Source organism: Toxorhynchites rutilus, chromosome 1 (genome assembly GCF_029784135.1).
Source record: "Toxorhynchites rutilus septentrionalis strain SRP chromosome 1, ASM2978413v1, whole genome shotgun sequence".
Lineage (NCBI taxonomy): Eukaryota > Metazoa > Arthropoda > Insecta > Diptera > Culicidae > Toxorhynchites > Toxorhynchites rutilus.
Window position 1 is genome coordinate 8365398 of NC_073744.1, and position 27228 is coordinate 8392625.

The following is a 27228-nucleotide window of genomic DNA, read 5'->3' on the forward strand; positions in this document are numbered from 1 at the left end:
AAAGAAGCGCAATCTGAATTTATAATGTGTGTCTGAAGTTGGAATTCGAAATCGTGGTCGAACACGACAATCTGTAATTTGAGTGTGGATTCTGTAATCTGAAAGGACGAATCGAAATAAAAACATTCGAATCTGGAATCTGGATTTGGAAAATTGATTCGGGCACCTGAATTGGGGATTTGAATCGGGAAACTGATTCTAGCATCTGGGATCGAAAAAGGGATTCGGTAATTTGAAATTTGAATCTGGCATCTACAATCTGAATCTGGGATCGGTACAAAACATTTCTTATCTGAAAACCGGGATTGATATCGGATTTAAAATTTGTATCTGATATCAGAGTCCCGATCCAGATTCGGAATCAGAAACTTGGTTTGAATCTGGAATCCCACTACAACTGGAATCAGAAAACGAAATATGGCTTTGTAGTTCGAATTCTCAATCCAGGAGGTCATCTGAAATCTAAATCCGTTTCAAAAATGAATATCGGAAATAGTATCTCAATCTCGAATTTGTATCCAAAATCATAATCCGAGGATCGTCTTAAATCTGAATCTAAAACTGGAAATCCAATCAAGAATCTGAACGTGTAATTTAAAATGGGAATCAGAATAAAATATTCTGATTTCGAAATCCGAAATTGGAATCAAATCTGAGATTTAGAATGCGAATCGCATTCCGGATTCTTAATCTGGAATCAAATTTGAAAATAAATTCTGGATGTAAATTCTGAGTCTGAGTCTAAAACAGAGATCGAACTCAACGATGTGGAGTTCGAGTGTGAACTCTTTAAAATGCCGTTCTCAGCATTGGGAAATCGGTACCTGGAAATAGAATCTGAATAGGATTCTCGATCCAAATATTGAATCCCAGTCTATGTTTGAATCTGGAGTCAGGAATCGGGGCTTAGAACTGAAAACTAGAATCAGAATCGAAGATCTATATTTTGAAACCTCAATCTTCAATCTCAAATCTGAATCTGAATCTTGGATCCGAGTAAGTGATATGAATTTGGAATTTGTAACTGACCTCGCAATCGGACTTTGGATTCTGAATCTCAATACAGAATCTGCCGTATCTTAATATGATTCTGAAATCTGAAAACCACATCTGAGTACGGAATCTTGAATCTGGAGTCTTAATCTGAATCTGAAATCTGTAAACTGAACCTGTAATCTTGATCTGGAAGCTTAATCTAGAATTCTAATCTGGAATCTGAATCTAGAATCTGAATCTGGAATCTGGATCAGTAATTTTAGTCACGAAATCGCCATCGGAATCTCAATCTTAATCTTGAATCAGAAAATGAGATTTGTTGTATTTTTGTGTGAATCTGTAGCTAGAATTTGAACCTGCAATTGGAATCGGAATTTCAATCTGGATTTGAGCTTGAAATCTAAATCTAAATACTAAATTTTTTGAAATTTCATAAAAATCTAGAACCTGAACCTAGAATCCCTCGCCGAATTTTCAATCTGTATCTGAATCAGAAATCAAAAGCTGAAAGCTGAACTTAAAAACTTAAAAGCTGAAATCAAAAACTGAACTTAGAATTGGGTTTGGAATTTGAAATCTAGAGTTAGAATTTTGAATTTCCATCGGATTACTTAACTAAATCTGCAATCTGACTCTGGAATCTGGAATCTGAAATCTTGAATATGTTATCCTAGAATCCAAATCTGGAATCCGGAATTCTAATCTGAAATTGCAATTTAAATCTAGAATCTTAATAATTGGACAGTGAAGATACAAACCTGCAAATCTGATTCTGGAATCTGAATCTGATATTTCGTACCAATCACAGTGATATAAAATCAAGTCTTCTTATCTACATTTGATACTTTGATTCCGAAACTACATATGGAATCGTAAGAAGGCGTACAATTCTCAGAATTTGAATTTGAAATCTGAATTTTCAATCTGAATCTGAATCTGATTGTAACTTTGGTTTCATAATCCGAATACTAAATCTGTTCAACCTCAATTTGAATCTGGAATCTGTGTCTGAAACCGGAACCTGAATGGATATGAATTTGGAATCTAAATTTGGTGCTAGATACTAGATTTTGAATTTAATGTGTCGTTCCTGGAATCTGCCATTGAGAGTCATGAATTGGATTCGGAAATCTGAATGAATTTGGTTCCGGCATCTTGACTTGTGAATCTAGAATCTTAATTCAGAATCTGATTCTGGAACAGAGATCCGAATCTCAATCTGGAATTGAAACACTGAATTTTGCATCTGAAATTCAAATCAGAATTGGGATCGAAATCGGACTTGGTGATCTATTGTTTGAATTTTAGATTGTAATTGGAATGCGAAAGTTTGAACACACAAAACTGTAAAAGTGAATCTTGCATCTGGAGCTAGAATCTGATGTTTTGTACCTGGAATAGTGTTCCAAAATCAATATTTCTAAGCTGTATGGAACCTGAAGTATATTTTCGGAATCTTTCCCTGAGGTGGGAATTCTCAATCTGAGATCACAATCAGGATTCTGGATCTGGAATTTGATGACTTGAGATAATCTGATGATGTGATAATCTGCAACCCGTAATCTGAAATCTCAATTCATAGTCTGCATTTGGAACTGACAACCTTTAGTTGAGCATGAAAGTAAAAGTATGAACATAATTTCTGGATCCGGAATTGGAATCTGAAATCAAATATCAAATCTGATGTTTGTATCAGTCTGGAATCTGAAACTGAATTTCGATTTTGAAGTTGAATTTCGAATCTGGACTCATAATTTGAAACATGATTTTGGAATTGTTTCTGGAATAGAAACCTGAATTTGGTGCCCGCATCTGGAATTAAATCACATTCTGAATTCTACATTTAAACCTTCAATCAAAATTTTGATCTCACTCTACAAAATTTAAAATGTGTGACTCTAGAATCTGAATCTTATATTTCGTACCTCAATCCTGAATATTAAATTAAGGTTTCTTCACTATATTTGGCTGCATGTTCCATGTTGGTATGTGTTCTAGATGTGGAATTTGGAATCCCAATCTGGAATGCAGAGAAAAACAAAAAAAAATTGAAGTGGGATTTTAAGTTTATCATACTTATTCTGAGTTCAGAGCCTAAATTTGTAATCGGAATATAATACAGGTCGGACTCGATTATATGTGATTCGATTATATACAATTTTGGACTCCATTATATACAGTTTGGATTTTTTTTTTTATTTTACAAAATGGCTTATTTCAAGAAGAAATATAACCTTTCAACGTTAAGGTGAAGTTGAAGTGGCTCTTACATATACAGTGGGGTAAAAATCGTGATTTTTGAAGGTTCTGCTTGAATTTTCATCAGGAATTGTTTATATCGATATTGCAGCCAAATTAAGACAGATAGAAGTTGTGCGTCAAAGAACAAATTGTAGAGCGGTTAAAGAACTTCAATTTAATTGATAGAAACAATCTAGTTGAATATAAATTTTTAGGATAAAATTAATAATAACACAATAGAAATTATTAACTTTTAAGTTTTTCACTTCTAAAATGTTATTAAAAGCCCCTAATTTAGTTGTTCCCCTACTATATCCTGTACTAAACTTTCTCATCTTTCAAATGAAAGCATCCTTTTATATTTTCAAAAAACGAAAAATACATGCAAAAAAGACGATTAAAAAACTTTTTCCTTTGACTCTGTTATATACAGGATTCGATTTTATACAGTGAAAAGAAATCAGAAACTGTACATAATCGAGTCCGCACTGTATCTGTGTCTGGAAACTATCAATATGAGCAGTCAAATCAACCCGGTAAATTCTGACTTGGAATTTGAGAACGAGAATCTGCAATACATAATCTCTGAAATCTTAATTCATGATTAATTCATCACCTTGCAAGTCCGCAGTAGGATATCAAATATGAAGTTTGAACATAATGTCGTGCATAGCTAATCATAGTTTAGAATGCACACCGAATATTGTCAAATTATTCTGTTATTTTTGTGACGTGGGACTACGTCTAACTTTTCCATATAGGGGTCTTTTTCAAAGTTTCGTGAGGAAAAAGTGAAAGATTTTGAACGTTAATATCTCTTCAATTAATGGATGGATTTTGACTCCGAATACAAAAATTGAGAGAAAAGATCGCCACGTATGTTTTTGTTCGCGACATATATAGTGGGAATAGTAAAACAAGTGAACAATGTAACGATGAAAGAGGCCGATTTTACCCGTACATGCTTTCTAATACAACAAGCATCATTTCTCCATCCCATTGCATTCGAGAGTAAGCTAGTTTACATGGCATAGCTTCTGGGAATGTAGTTGCTATGCCCATTTTCGCGCCGCTCCCGACCAGCATTATGAATGTTAAGAGTTTGAGTGGCGCGAAAATGGGCATAACAACAACATTCTCAAATACACTCTCAACGTCAACACATCAAACTGGTCGGGGTGTGACTGAATGTTGTATCTTCCGCCCCCCTTCTCTTCGATATGCATCGCGCTTCGATGCAACATGATTCTCTGAGCGGCGCGAAAATGGGCATAGCAACTACATTCCCATGTAGTGATGTGAATAATATATTAAATCTCGAAATAGGTTTATCAGGGATTCTAGTTTTGGCTGTGAATCATTCACAAGCGCAAATGCAGCGCTCGTTAGAACGGATATTTGTCATCAAGTTCTGAACTGTCTAGTTTCTCCCGGTTCCCGGAGACCCGGTTTTTATCCTAGCATTCGAAAAGCTACGTTGAACAATACATCGCTTCGACACAGTTCACAAAGTTAGAGAGTCTTGCGGCAAGACTCCAGAAAAAGTGTTCATGTAAACATACGCTTAACAACCGAGATATGGCTCCCCACCGTTTAACCCTTTCGGTCAAACAGTTCTAATTTTGGACGCCGTAAAATTCCATCACTCGCGCTGCGCGAAGGGAACAATAACGATGAGCCATTCCCGGGGTTTGTTTACATTGCAATATCTTATCGAGAGCCGAGTGCGCTAGCCCTTATCAGCTGTTACGAAAATATTTGCTGACCCGGCACGCGAGACACACCTCTCTTCAAGGCAGACGGTGGCGGTTTCCTGCGGCTCACCTGGGGCTAATCGATAGTCGAAGGCGAAATTTGAATGAATAATTGATTGTCGCTGCTGTCACTCAATCACATATGCCGAGCCTGATATGATCCATTAATCAATGTTCTGTTTTTCGCTTTCATTTTTTTTTCTCTTTCTAGGGCGACATCCGGCGCCAATGGAATTTTCTCCCGCCGGCTGGATTTCTCCTCGTTCAACATGCTGCCCCGGCAACGGGTAAACTCCTACTCAATCAAGGTAAGTTAGCTCGGAGATTGGACCGAAACAAAACGGGGCACTTACTACCGGGATTGTTTTTGTCGGATCTCGGATTGCTGTCTACCGCCGCAGAATCTAGGTCGCGGAATTGTATTACCCTGCACAACAGCCCAACTAACCCGACAAGGGAGAAAGAGTTCGCTCACTTCTATCGGGCGAAGGTATCCAATTTCGCAACCGTCGGCGGCAACTTCGTGTCGCTTTTACGCTTGACGTGAGCTGTTCAGGACGATTGAATCTGGCTTGACAGATGTCCGGTTAAGGGAGATAGGTTTGGACGGGGATGGGAGGAGGGACATCTTCGCTTCATCAGCTCTTACACGCCTACGAGTAAAATCCGTACCGCATGATTACTACCAATACTACCACTGCTACTTGTAGTTCTATAAATACTCCCTAGAAGTGAGTAAGCGGAGGGGTAGTTTAGTTTAGTTGCCCTGACCAACCCCAACGGGGAAACTGTTAGGCTCGTTCCTTCCTCCCGTCCAGAACCGCACTTACTCCGACTACTACTTCCAGTAGTGGTTCGTTACTTTCAGCTTGATGTAGTTCTAGCGTGTTGTATCGCTGAGGGTGATATTTTTAGCTCTGCGGCTTGCACGAAGGGCTCTTCAAAGTGTCCCGAGCGTAACACTCGGCGACTGTCGCAACCCTTGCGATGACCCCCCGTCCCGCAAATAGTTTTATTGCAACCGCAGCATTCCTGTTCCTATAGCAGCAACAGCATTACGTCAGCACATCACGTTTCCCACATTGTTTGCCGGTTGCCTCTTTGGGATTGGTGCGCATCTTTGTGGTAGTGTTTGGCGCAACAAGTTATGGAAATATAAACATGCGATTATTAACGGCCCCATCGAGTCGCGAGTCGCCTCTCAGTAAAATGTAGCTAATTATCGATCGAGTGGCCACACCTAAACGTGTTGGTCAGCCGGCAAATTAATGCCCCGCCGGTTTGCATTGGATCCGCACGGGGGAACTCGTGATTCGAACTGTCTTTGAGTCATTCCTTCCACTTCTAAGATATTCCATTAACCATACGGAACAAAGTGTAAAATAACTTTTCTTATAACCAGACGGTTGATCCTTTCTGCTCTGCTCCTCCTCCTCTTCCTTATCGTGCAAACAGCATCACCGATTCCCAGGACAATGCCATTTGTTTGACAAAAAGAAGGAGGAAACAGAAAAAATCACCAAACAAAACTTTGGCTGCATTTTTAGTGACACCCCCCATCCTGCTAGAGAAGACCTGCGCCCGGAAAACTTTCCCAAATAGAATCACAACGGGAAGAACAGCAAGATCCTTGGCACTCCGGGCCTTCGCCGCACAGTGATTTATTAGTGTTTGATATCGAGTTTTTCGCCGTTCACTCGCCTAGACCTTTCAGGAATTCGACCGAAAGCATGCGGACAGAGAGAAAAAGGAAAGTTTTCTTCCGCCAATGGCAAAACTTTGTGGACACCCCCTCCCCCTCCCCACCTCACCTCTACAATCATCTTCCGTTCGACGATCCTTTCGTTTTCTTTTAAAATCGATAAGCAATCAATTTATTTGCTCCTTTAGCGGAAAAGTAGCAAAAGAGTTTGTTTTAAACTATTTTTTTTGTTGTTTCGTCTGAGTCCTGGCTGCTGCTGTCCCGGCCTTCGACGACACGTCACAGTCATTATCGCTTTTATTACACTTCGCCAAAACACACACACACTCGACCCAAGCCGTAAATTGAATCGTAAAAAGGGATACATCGCTCCGGGTTTCCCTATTAAATCATAAAAATTCAATTATATCCCCGTAAATGGACTAGATATCAAGACGAATCTCGCTTAATTTATTTATCGATCCCGCTTATCATAAATTTCCTCCCAAACACGCGCACATACACACATGTCGTGGGCGAAAGGACGAAAGAGTTATTCCTGCTTAGTGCCCAAAAAACCAGATAAATAATTCATCGTTCTGCCCCAATAGGGGCAGAAAGAAAAAAAACACTCGGACCAGTATTTATGCAGTTCGGTGTCGAACTCCCGTCTGAGGGGGTGAGGAAGGTAATCTGTTTCTGTAGCATATAGATTCGGCAGAGATGAGCCTCTCTCTCTCACTGGAGTTTGTGTCAAGTCGCGAAATCAATTTCAGGGTTCTTTCAGTGATGCGCGGGTTTTTTCTTTCATTGAAACAAGCTTTGACACTTCGTACAATACTCAAAACTAGGCGTTTTTTCAACGACAAATCTCTACTAGAATATTCAAATAAATTCTACCGAGCTTTGTGAAACCTGGGAAATTTTTAGAAACGTTTGATCGAAAAAAAACTACAACAAACAAAAACCAATATCCAGTTTCAAATACAAACCTTGAATGTTCGGAGAAGTTTCGATATTTGTATAAAAATGTCATTGCAATCTTCTTTACAATCCATTTTTAAATTTTATTTGATGGAACGAAAAAAAATAAATTCTAAAAAATGTGAACCAGGATCAAATATTCACAGTTTCAATTTTCATTTTCCGAACATTGTGTTTTGTTTTTTTTACGTAAATTTTTTTGCTTTTTATTACTTTTTTTCCGGCCGACTATCATCATTTAATCTTCTTGTTAATTTTTTTCGTTTCCTAATTGTCATATTCGTTTCGTTTTGTTTTTATTTCTCACTTTATTTTTTAAACTTTTTTTCATTTTTGTTCTTCTTTTAAGTATTCCTCCCGCTTTTTATTATTGTTCACATACTTTCAGATCCCTTGCTATTTTTTTTCATGTTTATTATTAACTAGCTGACCCGACGAACTTTGTCTCGCCCAAAATTAATTTTTTTCATTTGAATACTTTAAAACATCCACGTTTCATCCCAAGTGAACGTTAGTGAGTCCAATCACTGAACCCTTCCCTTTACAATTTCCTTTTACTATAAATTGTCTAGTACTTCTACAAAAATTCGCCCTTATAATATAAAATTATTTTCAGACACAGTTCTCGTTCAAGATTCTTCAAGCATTTGGAAATAACATGTTTCTCCGTTAAAGGGTGTGTCACATCAAATTGCATCACGGAAAAAACGCTGTAGAAATTTAATTTTTAGGAATTATATCTTCAGCTTTCGCTTATAATCAGATAATAGTGTATAGATCACGTTGGCCATGCTTCACTGTCAATTTTTCGTAAATTTGAAAAAAATGTCGTCGAACGAAAAAGAGCGTCGTGAATTAATCCTGTGCACTCATTTCGAGAATCCGGAGTTGTCACATCGGGACATCGGTATGATGCTGGGAATCGTCCAATCCACGGTCAGCAGAGTACTAAAACGATACTTCGAGAACCTAACCATCGACCGGAAGGTGAAGAACGGCAAAAATGGATGCTCCGTCAGTGAAAAAGATCACAAGCGCGTAGTTAAGCAGTTTAGACGTGATCCGAGAAGTTCGGTCCGGGATGTCGCCAATAAGCTGAATTTGTCAAGTTCATTCGTCCAGCGGACCAAGCAGCGGGAGGGCCTGCGTACATACAAGGTTCAGAAGGCTCCTAACCGCGACGAAAGGCAAAACATGGTGGGGAAGACGCGAGCCCGGAAGCTGTACACCGAAATGCTGTCGAAGCCGCATTGCCTGGTAATGGACGACGAAACCTACGTCAAAGCGGACTTTCGTCAGCTGTCGGGCCTGTTGTTCTTCTCCGCAGAGGACAAATTCAGCGTTCCGGAGGAGATTCGCAAGCAGGAACTATCCAAGTTTGCCAAAAAGTACATGGTGTGGCAAGCGATCTGCTCTTGCGGAAAGCGGAGCGCCCCCTTCGTGATGACCGGCACGGTAAACGGGCAGGTTTACCTTAAGGAGTGCCTACAGAAGCGCTTACTACCACTATTGAAGAAGCACGAGGGCCCGACCATCTTCTGGCCGGATCTCGCTTCGTGCCACTATTCAAACAACGTGTTGGAGTGGTACGAAGCCAACGGGGTCACCTTCGTGCCAAAGGAGATGAACCCGCCCAACGCGCCGGAGTTTCGCCCAATATCGAAATATTGGGCGATTATGAAGCAGGCCCTCCGGAAGAACCCAAAAGTTGTCAAATCGGAGGCGGACTTCAAGAGAAAATGGATTTCTGTTAAAAAAAAACTACAACCTGACGTTGTACAGAACCTTATGGACGGGATAAAGAGGAAGGTGCGAGCATACGGGCTTGGGCTCGAAGTATGAATAAAAAGAAAATGCCAAAAGTTGTTTAATAGTTTTTATTTTACTGTCTAAAATTTTCAAAAGGATCGGTCTACTGGGCAAATTTCTACAGCGTTTTTTCCGTGATGCAATTTGATGTGACATACCCTTTACATGGAATACATGTTTGATACAGAGAATATTACAAAATAAAGACAGCTCAAATCGGACCATTCCTTCCTCGGCTTTAGGGCACACATTTGGCCTTTCATTTTTGTTTATATAGATAGAAGATATAGGAATGCGATATTCCGTCTGAAAATCCTTTTCCACTTTCGAACAAAAATCAATTTCGTTAGCGCCAACATCAAATGGACTAACAACGCTTATTATGATGTAATTTTCGAACATGTGGGAATTCAATTTTCCAAATTTTCCGACCTTCCTTCAGAGTTTTCCGAAATTTTTCCGTTTTTCTCTCCACTATGTTGATCTACGGGAAGAGACGAATACTAAAAAATAAAAAAAAATTAAATCGGACCATCCCTTCTTCGGGTTTTCCGCTTACCAACAGATTTTGCCTTACATTTCTATTTATATAGATGTATTAAATTTGAAAAAAAATGTTATTACCTTTTACTCGTGTTCGTTTAACGCTCAGTCTAATTTTCATGTTTTGTTCTTCCGGTTAACCCTCTTGTTGAACTTCATGAATGCTTGTTATACTTGTTTTACTTTGCACCTAGAATTTTTGTATTGCTGTAAGAATCCATTTATTTTTCATCCTTTTTTTTGTTCAGTCGTATTAGTTCCTTTTCATGTTCAGTATTTTTGTTTTTTTTTCTGTCTCTTATTTTTCTTACAATTACACTAATTTTCAACAAACAGGCGTATCAAACACGTCTTGATTCTGTCCTGAATGGTAAATTCGAGAGGAGGTGTACCAATGCAAGTTGGAAGAAATTTCTCCAACAAACTCCCGACCTGAACAAAAATTGCTTATTATCATTATTGTAATAAACTAGAAAAATTGTCATTACCTTCTCTTCATGTTCGTTTAAAGTCCAGTCTTATTTTCATTTTCGTTCTTCCGATTATTACCCTTGCTGAACTTCATGGATGCTTGTTATACTTGTTGCACTTTTAACCTAAAATTTTCGTATTGCTCTAAGAATCCATTTATTTTTGGTTTTTTTTATTTATTTTTTTCGTTCAGTCTTACTAGTTCCTTTTTCATGCGCAGTTTTTTTCCCGTCTCTTTTTTTTTCTTCAATTACACAAACTTTTCTGAAGGAACGTTATTTTACTGGCTTCATTGTTTTCCCTAGTGCATGGTACAGATTTGCATGCCAAAAAACACGCCTTAATTCTATCTTGAATTGTAAATTCAAGGGGACGCGTGTACCAACGTAAGTTGGAAGAAATTTCTCCAACGTAAAAACTGCCGACCTGAACAAAAACTGATCGCGAAACTCCCGATGTGATTTGTTCTTACAGCTTTCGTATTATACTGGTTCGTATTTTTTCCTTGATGTTTTCCCTTAAGTACCTAATTTTCATTCTGCTCCTGTCCGTCTATCTTGCAATTTTTCTTCCAATCTCCCTTTTTTTTCATTCGTTTATTTTCTTACAAAATGCATCATATGCTTGTTTTACTTCTTACGTACAATTTTTGTTCTATCGTTACTTTTCGTATACATTCAGTTTTTTCTGGGCGTTTTTACCGCGGTTTATTACGAGGTTTTTCAGTTTGAGGTCATTTCCTATTTATCTAGTTCTTTACATCGCGGTTTAATTTTGTTTGTCTCTTTTTTTTTTGTTAAAAAATTCCATGTTTTTCGTTTTGTCGTTATTGTTAGTTTTCGTTTTTGTGTTTTGTGTAATAATATTTGTGATCTCACGGTCGGTATTATTAATTCGAATCGTTGGTCCAGTCCTCATGTTATAACCTTTGTTCAATTCTCAGTATTTTTGTTCACCTTAATTAATTTATTTTTCTTATGTCTGCTTTCAATTTTCTTCTCTCTTTCATTGTATATTGTATATTCTTCTTGTTTTTTTAGTTTTCTCTTCATCCTTATGCTGGCTTTTCAATTCAGGTATATTTTATTTTTTACATGGTCTATTATGTTCATTTTTTTCTACTGGTTTTTTTTATCCCATTTATTTATTTAAGGCTCATTAGCATTTTAGCTGTAACATAGCCGAAATTTAATCGTGTACATGTCACATGGTTATCATATCTATAATTAGCACATTACACAGTTGCCATTCGCCAGTATTCCTTCTATACCATTACATATGGTACATTCACACAGTAGCCATTTAGGCGTAAGAGTATTCTTTCTGTTCTTCCATTATCCAGTTGGACCACCGGACAGCGGAGACAGTTGTTTGATCATTGTTGAGTTATTTATAGAACAGTAGCCCGATGTGTCTTGCAGAGCAGAGCAGTTGTATGGATGAATCGATCTTATTTCGACCGTGGATCGATCTCCATCGCTGATGATTGTTGCGTGGACGTAGCTATTCTGTAACAACACAAAGATGGTCAATGAGGGCCCTGAGTTTTGAACTCACGATCGATCGCTTACTAAGCGAACGCGCAACCAATGTGGCTACGGAGACTTTTCTACTCGTTGTCGTTAACTTTTTTTTTCACAATTTGATTATTTGTTTACCTTTTTTCCTTATGTTTACATTATTACGCTACAATTTTTTTTAAATATACTTTTAAAATTTTCGTCAAGTTCGAGTTCTGTTCATTCTTCTGTTAGTCTGCTAGTTTATGTATATTGTTGTAGCGAAATTACGCATTTTTTTTCCTTTTCTTTCCTTTTTCTAATTTTATTTTTTAGTGTACATACTTTTTTCGTTTGTAATATTTCCGTTCATTTTGTTTTTCTTTTTATGTTTGGTATGTTTTCAATTCTCGATTAGCCACCGATTAATATTTTTGTTACGTTCAATATTCTGTACTTTAATATCATGTAAAGTCCTTTTTCATTCTCCTATTTCCAACTAAAATTTTTCATTTTCATATTTTTTATGTTTTTTTTTTCCTTTTAACATTCAAACATCTTATTATTCACGTATTTTTTTTGTATGTTTCTAGATTTCCTAATTTTACTTTCTCCACTCATTGATTCGACCATTCCTCAACTTTTCTAATCCAATCCAATAAAAATTTTTGTTCAAGGATCTTCTTTTTATTTCAATTTTCCTTCTACTTTTAATCGTCTTATTTTCCCTCCTAATCTAATTTTTGCTATTATGTTTTTCTTTCAAACTTTATTTCATTTTTTTTCATTCATATTCGAAAATTCGAATTTTTCTTGACTCTCGTTTTTGCATACATCAATATTTTACATTCTTCATTCAGCACCAATTCCCTCCATGTCATATCTAGCGTTATAATTATTCTGCTTTCCACTTATAAGGCATTTTTATACTTTTTTATTTATTTAATTTTGATTTCCAATCATTTTATTATTCACGTATACAATTTTTCTGTGTTTTCCTGTTATTCTTATTTTAATTTATCTCTTCATTTATTTCATTCTCCCCTCAATGGTTCCTTTTCAAATTGAAACCAAATAACTAAAGGAAACTAAACTTCTGAAACTAAGTCCTATCAATATGTTATTATCCATCATCGTTTAAATTTCAATTTTGGTCTTCTTATGATTCTCATGTTGCATTTTTTTTCTTTTTTTTATCCCATATGGTTCTTGGTTTTATCTTTTCAGTTTATCTATATTTTTCATTTTCCTACGAGTATATTTTTTTGAATTGAAAATAATTTATTATTTTATGCAATTCTATTCAGAAGAATAAAAAAATGAATTCGAAAAATTAACGAAAATTTGTTTTTTATTTACTTTTGATCTTCTATTGATTATGCGTTATTATTCACGTATACTGTAGTGGTTATTATTCTTCTTTGTACGTTCATTCGATTCATTCTTTCTTCATTGATTGTCCTAAATTTTCTGTTGGCATTCAATTCTATTATAATTTTTGTTTTGCTTTTATCCGTAGGTTTCCTTTCTACTGCACTGCTTATTAAAGAAAGAGCAGAGTGAAAGCTATACCGAGATAGGCGCCAATCTGGATTTTTCGCCAAATTGTTTTTTTTTTGTTTATTTCTATTTTTTATTTTACGTATTTATTATTTATTTTTTGTGTGATCCAATTTTCCGTGTTGTATTGCATACGTTCATTTATTTCATCCTTTCTTTAATGTTTATTCAAAATTCAAATTACATTCGATTCTATTTTCATTTTCTTAGGCTGGTGTTTTCGTTCAATACTATATAAAACCTACATTGGTTAGTTTTATTCATTTTTCTTTATCCGTTATCCTGTTCCGTGTTTCTATATATTAAATTTATTACCGGTCAATTCCAATTCGAAAAATGCAATCGTTCAATGTATTCAATTTATTATTATTATTTATCACATTTAGTCTTATGTTAGAAAACCATTTATTCGTTCATTTACCTCTACCATTTATTTGTTTATTTTATTGGTTTATTCTTCTCAATATTTGTGTTTCCATAATTCTATTATTTTATTTTTTTCGTCTTTCCGGTATTTTTTTTCGTTTGTTTGCTAAAACTCGTTCCATTTCATTCTCTTTCTGTTCAATCTTTTTTTTTTTCATTCATGCTTACTTTATCACTAATGAAAACAAAAAGGAAAATATTATGTAAAATGAAAATAAACATTAAAAAATGTATAAACATAGGAACTATCATAGGGATGAAATACCATAGAATCATGTTTGAAGCATCAAAAATGAACAAGAATTTGAAAGCATCATTGTGACGAATTTGACACCGAAACTATTTGTTCTAAGCTCTCGCATAGAATCAGTCAGTGCGTATGGAATGTTAAAGAGTTCCTGATCTGTGAAACGCCCAAATAAGAGTGTCCTCAGAAGCTCCAACAAACGAGTCAATTTAAACCATAAACCAACCATTCAGTAGCTAGCAAAGGGCTCTATTTTCAATTTCTGACAATTTATTTCCCAATTGTGCGCACCAACTTTACGAACTCACCGCATTCTTTCTAATCCAGTGCTGCCAGACGGGGTTGAACCTGCATCTTCGAATGCGCCCAGGGCATACACGAAAATCTCTTCCAAAGCCTCCACTCCACGATTGCGTTCGGTGATTCTGCGGCGGAGGAAAGACACAGTCCCAGTCAACCAAGTCGGCTTCTGCTGCTGCAAACGGCACAGTCACACGAAGTCGTCTGAGGAGGATTTAATTTCATTTTAATAAAATCACGTACGAAGGATTTTCCTTCGCGGCACGTACTCGGCGCTGTGTCTCTCCTTCCTCGCGCGCTGTGCGGAATCTTGGCTCTCGCCCCGAAGTGATATAAATTTTTAACTGTGTTTTCCTCGAACGAAAATCGAAACCCGAAAGCGACGACTACTTTATCGATATTAATATTCAATGAATATCAATGTCAAACACTTTCCTGTTCCCCGTCACTCCGTCAAAATAACACTGTTTGGGGTTGAGAGACGTCTGGGAACTTTCTCCTGCCTCTCATCTTCACGGTGGAGGTTTTTTTTTCTTGACATTTATCAGACACGGTCTCCCCGAAAGTGAAAAGTTTCAGTTCAGCGACCTTTCGCCACGGTTCAATACATCCGGAGAATGCGTAGAACAAAGCTCAGGTGTCTACTCGAGATTGGGACTTTCCTGGTGCCCTCTTACCCTCTTACCTCCCTTGGAATAACTTTGGTCGTACCTCTCGAGACGACCTACAACCAGACCAGACAGGGCAGGCAACCAGGCAGGCAGTCATTCGGATCGATCTGTTAAACAAACCGAAATTAAATTGATTGCTTGTGCTGCCCTGGCGCGAAGGACCCCCAGCGAACGGGGGGGAAAAGTTTCAATCGGAAACCATTCACTGCAGCTTTCTTGACTGTGAGTGCCATTGTCATTATCATTATTCATCCTGTCGGAGGCGGCTCTCGGAGCTCGGAGCAAGCTCGACGTCGTCTGTCCACCGAAATTCAACCGAAATCAAAACATAACCTAAAACCACAACTGGGTTGTTATGATAATGGATGACTCGTTTCGCTCGCCGAGAAGCGGTTCTTCGATTGGATTGGAGCCGCAGACAGATGGATTGATTGGAGAGGGTCATCAATCCGGGGCCTATTTGGTTGTGGGTTTTTGTCGGAACTAAAGGTAGAAGTAAGGTTACGGAGCTCGAACGCTGAATAGTGTAGTAATAAGCTTTTCCCGCAAGGTCGCGATAAGAATGAGGACAAACTTTTCACACAGACAATTGGTCATCTGTCAATCCACCTAGAAGCGCCTGTCTTGTAATTGTTGGCTAGCGAAAACTTTATTGAGTCGAAATCTATCACCTCAGACGCACCTTGTGGCGTCACATCACCATAAAACCAAACCAATCCGTCAATCTGCAACCCCACGAGCATGACTCTGTGGTTCGATATTATTTACGACCACCATGACGAGGCCAATTATCGTCGTCATCACTCAGCTGACACCCGACCGAGAGTGACAATAACCCCGAGTCAGCTGTCTCGCCGTTTGTTTATTTTTTTTTTTGGTTTTGTCCTCGCCGCCGCCGCCACCAATATTTTGATACAATAATAAAGCTATCAAAAATTTATTACAATTTAATATTTTTCCCCACCTTGCAGCCCTCACCACACTTCAGAGCGGGCGCAAAGAGACGCGAGTGACAATGACACTTGCCGGCGAAGCTTTTCGCCATATGTTTACTCTGTCACTTTTGCTGCGATATTTTATTTTATGTTTTGTTGTCGCTGTGCGCGTTTCCCACAAAAAAAATGGCAAACCGTCTGCGCCTAAATGTCTGCAATCAGCCAAGCAAACAATGTCCCGCCCACTTTTCCCACTCTCGAGGTTCCCATGGAGGTTATCAAAATACACAGAAAGAAAAAAAGTTTGGCTACAGATCCGTCAGTCGCGTCTTTGGCGACCGGGTGAGATATGAGGCCGAAGTTTATGGGCTGGCGGCGATGAGTGACGGCATTTTTGCGGGTGTCATTCCGGGATTTTGGGTGGTTTGTTGCCTGCGAAATTCAGCGTTTGGTGTTTCTTCTTGCGTCAGCATCATCATGGGGAGACCCTGAATCAGCTGTTCACGGGGGATTTCGGAGAATATTCAACAACCGTTTCGTTTATCTGCTTCTTCAAATCGAAATTTCATGATAAAGAAAGACTAATTAGCTATGCTAAACACGCCTATTAATTATACTTATTGTGACATAAGCCTATTCAAGGTGTTGAACACACACACAGAACTGTGAGCTTCCGGTCAGAATCGAGGGCTATCCGGGTGCGAAGGTGTCTATCTTAACGAGGGGATCGCTGCCCGGCCCAAATCCCCGGAACGAGCCAACAGGTCATGCGAGAAACTGCTGTCTAAAAAAAACCAAACAGAGTCATTCACTTTGCGGCGATTTACATATATTTTGTCTGCGTGTACAGAAAGTGGACACAATGGCGGCGCCACCAGTCACCACCACTGACGTGTGGAATGTCACTCGCATGCATTAGCCTGCTTTGTCGAGAGCGTTACGTAAGTTTTATTGTTGAAAGTATGTCCTCGGCGGGAAAAACCGGGAGACCGGATAGGCCACAAGTCATAACCTATGACAAGATTTTTCTTCCTTCTTGGCGTCGCAAAAACGGAGCCATTGTTTCGAAGGAAGAGCGGGTAAACCGCTCGGAAAAACCATCAGCCTTTCCCCGTGGCGAGCGCAACGACCGGAAAGAGCCTTTGGGGGGGAGATGGCGAGTCAATTTTCTCTCCGCAGGCTGATAGATGAATAGAGAAGACATAAATAACCGATTGTGTGTGTGCTGTCCCTCGGTATGAAGCTGAAGCTTGATGTGGTGTCGAGATCATAGAGTAGATAAAGCCGAGAACGAGGAGAAAGGCATAGAAAAGGGATTACCCTTTTAGCCACACAATAGTTCGAGCCGAGAGAGAGAGAGGTGTGATAAAGGTCAGTTCACCAACAGCTCCCTTCTAGACCATTTAACCCGAGACGGCACCGGTTCCGGTCAGTTCCGCTCTGGCTCTGGTCCACACCCAACACATAAAATATAGTCACTTTAGAAGTGACCCCCCGCCTTTCGAGAGTCCTTTTTCGCACTTAACGGCGCTCTCTTCCGGAATGTCTGGGCGAAAGTCCCCGGAGAGCGAACCGATTTGGCAGCTCCTTCCGAGGAAGGTCATAAATCTCCACAGTTCGCACCTGCTGCCACTGTCTGGGTTGGCTGGATGGGTAGATGAGTGGGCCCGAAGGGAACCCATTAAAAGAATGAAATAACAACCCCTAAATGGCTGCTGCTGGGGCGGCCGGCCTACTGCTGCCGCTGCCAGGCTGTAGACGGTCGTTAACCTTGGCGATGGTCGCCCGAACCGGGTCGATACCATCGGGCTCGGGACCTTGAAAAGTTTTAACGCCTTCCAGTCGGGATCATATGATTTGCCGGTTTTTGCATGGTATCGATTATTTGCGTAGCAAATTTTCACGGCTGTCATCACAGACAGCTGACAGCTGTCATGTGACATCTCGCTTTAACGAGCGCTGTCATCGCAAAAAAGTAAACAAATCAACCGGAGGAAAGTTTTCATCAGTGTATCCCGGTATTCTGCACAAAATGCTCATTCGAGACAAAGTTTGATTTACGAGCAAATACTCGTTGCACAGAACATAACTTTCTGGTGGTGAGGAGAGGACAATTGATTCCACCCGATAACGACTGGCGACTAAAATTACCGCCGAGATTACAGCTAAAGTTTTAATTAGAACTATTGGAACTGTGTTGTCTGCCGCCCACACAGCCGGTTCCAGGCTCCCGAAGGACAAAGATTTAACAACCTCTCTCGAAGGAAACAGGAAACAAACTACGAATACGACGACGACGACTTGTTTTGATTAGCTTGCGCACGATGGCGGCGACTCTTTCGTTAGGATTCGAACAGGTGGGATGGCAAAAAAAATCAAGGAAAAGAAATAACATCCTTGGGTTTTTTTTCCTGGATGACAATCGCACCAAAAAGAAAACCTGCTGCTGATGACGACGCCTGGGGATGTCTCGAACGGCTGAATCGATGAGAATACGATGGATCTCAATCGATAACGAGCACAATGATAGAAAAAACAGTCATCCCTCGGCTCGCATTGAAAAGGTATCGATCCTCTTTCACACCTTTCATCTCGCAGCTTCGCTGCTCATTATTCCGATTCCCTCTTGAGTGAGAGAGAGAGAGAGGAAGCAAGGAAGCGAAGAAGGATTTACCCCGGGGAGACACTGGGAACAGGCGGCGATTAGATCGAATGCGAAAAAGAATTCGCACTCGTTTTCAACTTTGTAATTATAGCGAGCGCGGGTTCTGATTTCAGGGATGATTTTTTTCACAATCTTGTCTCGGGTTTTTTTCGTCTTCTGAATCTTCCAGACAGATTTAGAAGTGTTGTGCCCTTTTTTTTCATTTTTTTTCATTTGCCGATGATAATGAATAGAAAGTGACAAGTTTTATGGGGAAAATAAAATAAAATTAAGAGTGGCAACTTTCTTGTTTCATTCCTGCTCTGGGATGGACAAGAATGAGATACGATTACTTGTTGTGTTAAGAAAATTGTTCTATATCGGTTGTGCAATTTCACTATTGTATACGAAGCTACTGATATTTTTTTTTTATTTGAACACGTAAAGCTCCTTTGCCAAGTCCCATAAGTGGGAGTCTCTTTTCGAGTCTATACAAGACAAACATTTTCAAAAGTGGCGAATCCAGATCATTTTTCTGTCAAATCTGGACTCCAAGAGTGACCAGTTGCCGACGCTGGTGGAGTAGTGGTAAGCGTGACCGGTCCAGGACAATCCATTTGGCGAAACTTTTAATTCAGTATGATCTGTATGGAACACTTCGACGATGATAATCAATATAATAGACCATTTGATTAGTGTCAATGAAAAGTTTCTTGAAAGCTTCTGCTTTCTTACTTGGAATGAAACGATAGCAGAAATGAAAGAAACAGAGGAATCGATGCTTCAGCAGCATGTGTAGAGAAAAAAACCGGTTGCACTTCACCCCCATAAACTCAAATGATACAATCTAAAATGATTTTGGCTGAACTGGGAGGAAAAGTATTTTCATTCCTTTGTTTCGAAAATGTCTTGGATATAGAAATAACAAACAACCTTTTAACAAATTGTGTAGTGTGAAACTTAACCTCAGCTATTCGAGTTTATGGTAAATTATGTATCTCGAGTCGAGTCCTTGTCGAGATGGGCGGAATTGCGCATTACAGAAGACTGGTCTCCCAATCTAGCATTGGCAGAAAAGATATTTTTGCTTGTGTTAAAGCGTCAAATGCGCAAATAAACGCCCCCTTTTTAAAAAGTGTTCAAATGTTTGTATGTTGGAGCAGACCGCTCATTCTCTCAGACCGAATGTCAGCTTGGAATTATACCCAAAAAAATCCCAAACTAAGAACCGTATCGAAAAAGTATTGAGCAACATTTATAATGATTCTACCCAAAAATCGGGTGAACTAAAGTTTGTTTACACTCAGCCCATGTTGGATCGTACAGTAGTGACATACATCAAACAACACCAATCGGTATCAACGCGTGAATTGGCCAAAAAGTTTAAAACCTGCCTTGGAATGATTCGAAGAATCAACACCAGGAACGCCTTGAAAACATACAAAAAGCGGAATGCGCCTAAGAAAACCGCACAACAATAATCTCTAGCTAGAACAAGGGCACGGAATCTTTATAACCGGCTACTGGACAACAGCAGCCAGTGCATCCTGATGGACGACGAAACATACGTCAAAAAAGACTCGAGAACGCTTCCAGAGACGCAATTCTTTCGTCAAAAGTGCGTTCGTTCTATAAAGCATAATATATTAGCAACACTATTGTTTCACACTGTACTGATTTTCAAAAAACCATAATCAAAAGTTGAAATAATGATCGCGTTTTATTTTTATTCACGAATAGATGTTGCTAAAGACACTATAAAATGAAATTAGATCTTATAAGTATAATACCGAAGAGAGCTTCTACTGCTGAGAGTAAAACGGAGAGCGTAAACAACTTTTTTTTTTAATTTTTGATGTGTGCGTATTCCCAAAGTGTCTCTTATTTTGCTTTCTTATATTACTATATGAGGGGCTCAGAACGAACTTATCAACTTTTTCTTTCGTGAATATATCAGCTGCACACAAACTCAAATTTCTGTATATTTAAGTGAAATTCCGAAGAAAATACTAAAATACTTCTCAAATGTCTATGATCAGGCAAAACACATTTGAAAATTGGTTTTTGAGATGTCGAGATTAAAGAGACGCTAGTTGTGAGATTTTTTTTTGGAAAACTGAGACTTTTTTTTTGCATAACATTAGCTGACCCGGCAAACGTTGTTCTGCCATGTTAAATATTTCCAGTGAATATTTTGATTGTTAAGTAACACATTACGAATATAGTTGAGGAAAATTTGAATGTTATCGTTTAGATCTATGCAATTTGTGTAATTGATGAGTTTGAGCTTTCCTTTTTATGTTCGATATTCTCCAAAGTATTCTATCATTCTAGTGGGGGCAAACACAACGATATATAGATGACTCAAATTTGTAGTGCCGGTCTCTTTTGATGAAGAATCAAACGTACGTGGGAAAATCTTGTTTTATATATAAGATAAGATATCAAACATTCAGAAATTTAAATCGCTTGTTGATAACTTCAGATATTATTTTACACACACACACTTATCTCCGCTTTGCGCTTTTCTCAACAGAAGCCTTTCCTATTAATATTTCCGGTCTCAATTAGCTTAGCTATCATCATGGAGATAGGTGGAGATAGCTTTGCTACTGTCATACAAAATCAAATCACACACAAAATTTCTGAACAATTATTTTCTTGGTGAGCTGATGATAGCTTAGTTTGATGATTCCTCATACAATTCTGTAGCTCAGAACCTTAATGGAATGGTGTCAGTTTTATGTATTGATTGCAATGCTAGATACATCAGCAAGTGAGTAATTTGGTCGCGTCCACAGTTCAATCCGAAACGAAGACATGTGATGACGCAAAACAAGGAAGAACAAGCGATGTTCATTGCTTCGTATCTAGAACAATACTGAAAGTTTGCCTCAGGGAGATCCAATATTTATGCTCTAGGCAAATATTCCCCTTCGTTTTTCTTCTTCTTCTTCTTCTATTCTCTGTTCACGGAAACTCTAAATCATTCCCCTTCATTGATCGCCGATAAGTTGCTCGGTATTGACTGCATGGGTAGGGAAGCTCAACAAGCAAAACAAATATATGGGAAAATGGAAATGCTTCTAGTTTTCATCTATTCAACCCATTCACACATCAGGTAATATATAGCATAAAAACAAATCTTAGGGAATTTACGATACATTTGGATGTTTTTTTTCCTTATTTTTTACAAAAAATAACTATAACCCTTCGATACCTAAAAAGTTTTGGTCAAACAATATAATGTAGGAGATTATTCAAATTTTCATAAAAAAAATTCAAAGCATTTAAAAAAATACTCTAAAAGAATATTTAAAAAATTTAAATTCATTTTTCCTTAAAACGTTTGCTTTAAATTTAAAAAAAAAATATACGATTAGCCCCTTAGAATTTCCAACAAGTCATCCATACATTGGAAGATGGGTACTTTTAAAGGTAATTGGTTCCAACAACTATTTTCTCATGTTTTTTTTTTGAAAATATACAACTAATTCTAATTTTGTATAAAGTCAACCTAGCGATACAGTGTATTCAACATAGTTTTAGATCTTATAAACATATGAACGCGTTTTACATGTTTCGAAATAGAAAGAAGTTTGCAGAAAATGTAAATCGCGATAATTTATACATAAAAATGTTACGAATTCATGGATAGCAATTTTTCAAAAAAAAAAAAGCATGAAAAAGTTATTGTTGCAAAAAATCTTTCCCTATAAAAGTGCCCATCTTCCGATGTATGGGTGACTTGTTGAAAATTGTAAAGGTTATTCATATTTATTTTTTTAGAATTAAAAAAACAACAAAAAACAATTTTTCAAGAATCTCCATACAAAAATGTCATATATTCTGAAAACTATAATATATAGAAAACTGATGTCTTCGAAGCTCATATTTTAAAATAATCTAAAACTTTGTCGAATACACTATATTTGTATCTTGATTTTGAATAAAACTTGGATTAGCTATAATTTTTTCAAAGAAAACATGAAGAAGTTGTTGTTAGAAAAACTTTTTCCCTGTAAAAGTGCCCATCTTCCGATGTATTTATGTCTTGTTGGCAATTAAACTTATCCTAATTTTGTTTAGAGTCAGGATAGCGATATACTGTATTCGACAAAGTTTTAGATCTTGTTAAAATATAAACTTTTGTCGAAGACATCAACTTTCTATCTTTTTTAGATTTTGGAATGTAAGTCATTTTTGTATGAAGAGTCCTGTAAAAAATAAAGTTTTGCTCGTAACATTTTTGTGTTGAAATTCTCACGTTTGACATGTTTCTAAATAGAAAAAAGTTAGCAGAGCATTTAAAATGCGGTAATTTATACATAAAAATGTAACGGATTGAACATTATTATAATCCCAAGCACAGCACAATTTCCCATTCGTTCTGTTCCCTTAACTACACCAAAATAAGCCACATTCCTCTTCTTTTCAGCAAAAAGAAACATGGCACACATGGAGCCATGGTAAAACCCGAGTCTCGAGCGCTCGAACGTCAATTAACTTTTCGTGTGTGGGGGCAATTATGGGGGCCCCCCGTCACAAAGGCAATCGATGTCAACCAATAGAGATCCATAGAAATCTTCTCTTCCCACTACCCGAAGGTCGTTCTTTTCAACGTGGCATCTTCTTATTTTGGCCCCCATCCATCCAAGAATAACATTCAAACACTTTACCCATGAATGCCATTCGATTCCGATTGAGAAGCTCGAATAAAAGCCATTCAACGAAGCGCACTCACTTTCGTCACCGAACCGATTGAATGTATGTTTTTTTTCCGCCGCCGCCGCCGACGCCATTCGCCGCGCAGTCCTTAGTCCCGAAATTTATGCCAATCGTGTGAAAGGATTTCGTTTCGTTTCAATTTTTTTCTCTTCCTGCCCCGCTGAACAACATACGAGGAAAAAAAGAGTCTCGAAGAGAAAGGAAGCAGAAAAAAATCGGAATGTTTATGGCATTTTAAGAGGAGATCCACATACTGCCCTGCCGCGGGTGTAAGGACGACCCCTCGCAGGGGTAGTGTGGGTGGCACGCGGGGGGGGGGGATAAGGCTCGCCGCTCCAAGCCATTGATAAATGGGTACAAGAAAAACGTTCACATTCGTTTGAAAGCAGCGAGCCTGGATTTCGGATTTATGCAACAGCGTGGGAATACGTGCGATAAGAGCGTCGCAGCAGTTCAATGACATTCCCCTCTTGCACTTGATAACGGGAAATGCTCACGCAATGGCGGCAGCAGCCGCTGCGGAAGACAGACGTTTGCAAATAAATTTGAAAGCTCACCATCTGCAGATTAAAAATGAGTTTTCCCAGTTTTGCTCTGTTGTATCCTTCCACTTTTTTTTTGTATGAACGACAGGGAAGCATATTTCCGACAGTCATTACTCTCTCGCGGGTCGGTAATCTAGATGCTCCCCCTCTTGCTCCTCCACGGTGGGTCGCGGTGAGCTTCTCGTGCAACTTTGACAGCCGCCAGACTGCCGAGCACTCGGTAATTTATTACGCAATTCTAGGAATTGCTACTACTGATGGAATGTGGCCCCACAAAAAATACGAACGAGATTTCATTCATTAGAGAGGCATGGCGCAGAGCCCACCGAAGACAAAGAAAGCTGTTCCATGCAAATCGACGATTTTTCTCCCATTGGTGCCAGCACCGGCACCGATGCCTCGCGAGTCTCAACTGACCCTTTGTTCCGGTATCGGGCGAGCCTACTGCGGCCACTCGGTCGGTCGTCGTCGACGTATGTCGCTGATAACAGGCCGAGTGATACCCGAAGGCTAGCAAAGGCCTTTTCGCGAGGCTTTCGGGTTCCTTTGTTTGGCTTCGGGTACGCACACGCACCGAAGCCCGACGGCAACAGCCCGTAGACAGAAGGCTAGACAGAGTGTTCAGCCTGTGGAGGAGTAGAAGAGCCGGCCGGCCGGCTGGCAGGCGGGTATGGGAGGAGCCCGAGGCCAGACAAAGCCGCGAGGCCCCCTTGGGAGGGGGATTGTGCGTTTACGCACGATCCACCAGCCAGACGTTAAAGGGGATGGAATGGAGTAACATGGAGATATGTATACATAGCCCAGGTCGTTTACTGCCGAGTCGAGTTTCGTTTCTTTTTTTTTCTGCGTGATGGACTATTATTCCAAGGACAAGGTCAATTGGGTTTGTTCGTTAGATGGACGGGTTTTTTTTTGGGTGGCTTTAAGTGATGGATGAAAGTTAATACGAACGAAACCAGTAGTGTAGTAAAGTTGCTGCTATTTGATAGCGGCAAGCTTCGATTGGTTTGACAAATTGAGACAGAGTTGACAAATGTCTCAAATCGTTAAATCTGGAATGTGTATCCAAATGATTCCGACAAATGATCGTTAATACGTTAGTGAGAGACATTAAAATATATCGTTACATATTATATCTTATATAAGTTCTCGGAATGATATTTGTCGCAGAATATTCCAGAAATTGAAAAAAAATCGAGGAAAGTCTCAAAATTTGAAAGTTCAACTCTCTAAAAAAATCAATTCCAACATGAAATAATTAAATACACAAAAATAGACTAATTTAAAACATTCAAAACATCCGAAAAATCTTGGAAGTCAAAAACAAAATATGCAAACTATTAAAAAAATTTTTTTTGATTTCTAACAAAAAATAAGTTGGAAAAATACAAATTTTAAAAAATTCAAAGAACACAAAGTTTAAAAAAGAAAACAATATCCAAAAATCCCAAAAAAAATATCTCGAAATTCTCGGAATGTTATGTGTGACGTTAACCACTTAGTCGCGGAATATTCCAGAAACTGAAAAAAATGTCTTAAAATTTAAATGTTTAAGTATTTGAAAATCCAATTGAAGCGTTGAGTAGTTAAAACCGCAAAAAGAAAGAAAGCAAAATAGAAGAAGCTTATCGAAAAAAAATTAAAACATTACAATGAAAAATTGTAACAATTGAAAGAATGATTTTTTTTAAATGTAAAAAAAAAATCAAATTGAACTCAGATAGAAAAAAAACAATTGAGAAATTTCACTGTCAAAACTTTAATAATTAAAGAATGAAAAAATAAAAGTATCAAAAATCAAAACATCTGGAAATTCGATTCAGCCATTCAATAACTAAAGGAAAGAAATTCTGATTGGAAAATATATAAAACACTCTATAAATACATTAAAATCTGATAATTTAAACATCTTAACATCTAAAATTGTAATTGAGATATTAACTTATTTGAAAAAAATAAATAAAGTGATTGGAGACTTCAACTGGAAAGAGGATTAAAAGTGGACAATTGGGAAAATAAAACATTTTTAAAACAAAAAAAAATTTAAACAAATGATTGAATAATCCGGAAAGAAAAAATCAATGTAAACTTCAATTGTGGAACAGTGAAATTGAGAAAAATAGAAACTTAATAACAATTATAAAAAATGAAGAAAAAAATAAATATATCTGAATATCAAAAACTTCTTTTGAGACATTGTGTGATTAAAGGGGGAACAAATTAAAATTTGGAAAATTAAAAAAGGTTAAATGAAAGTGTAAAAAAAATATGAATAGAAATTGAAATATATAAAACACTCCATAGATTAAGAAATTGTTAAAAAACACTTTTAATTTTAAATCATACACAGATCTCACTAAAAGATTGTATAATTTAAGGCAGGAAAAATGAACAGAAGGGGAATCCAAACATATTTTCAAGAATCTAAATATATAAAGAAGAATAAAATGACATAGGAAATAGGAAAAATGGAATAAGATAAACAGTGATAACAATATACACACTACCAATAAACTACAAAATTTGATGATCTAAAAATCTTAAACTCCGAAGAATGCGGATACGAAAATTTAAAAAGTCTGAAAAACATTTGAAATTTTAAATGAAACATTGTATAATTTATGAAAATAATTTTTAAATTGATTTTAAAAATTTTGAATAAAAATGCGAAACATAAAAAATAGGAAAAGTTTTTAAAAATTAAAAACTCAATGAACCTCAACATATGAAACAACAAGATAAATTCTAATTGGAAGCGTAAAAAAAATAATAATAATTCGGAAATAATAAAAAAAAAATCTTGACCCTCAATAGCATCAGCATCCGAAAATCTAACTAATATATCGCATAATCTAAAAAAGAAAAAAATAAAGAATTTTGAATCAAAAAAGTGAAACATAAAAAATAGGAAAAGTTTTTTATTGAAATTAAAAATTCAATAAATCTAAACATACGGAAATAAGAAAATGGAAAAGTGAACAAAATTGAGATTCGGGAAATTAGATTTTTCTAATTTCCCGAATCTCTTCTAAAGTCTTACCCTTTAAAATCTCGGCATTCGAAAATCTAGCTAATATATCGTATAATTGAAAAAAAAGAAATAAAAATAAGAAAAATTGAAGAACCAGACTGAACAAAATAAAAAAAAGGGAATTCCTGAAAAGAAGAATTTAAAAATCCCTAAAGCGAATCAT

General features: G+C 37.6%; 1 protein-coding gene across 2 annotated transcripts in view; it reads left to right on the forward strand.

The window, feature by feature from the left end:
• The window catches only part of LOC129763011 (headcase protein), a 266416-nt gene that overhangs the window by 92694 nt on the left and 146494 nt on the right, over positions 1 to 27228 (forward strand). For both annotated transcript variants that reach the window (XM_055761711.1, XM_055761712.1), the window contains one exon: positions 5203 to 5299. In XM_055761711.1, coding sequence (XP_055617686.1) covers positions 5203 to 5299 — 97 coding nt within the window. The remainder of the gene's footprint in view (positions 1 to 5202; positions 5300 to 27228) is intronic.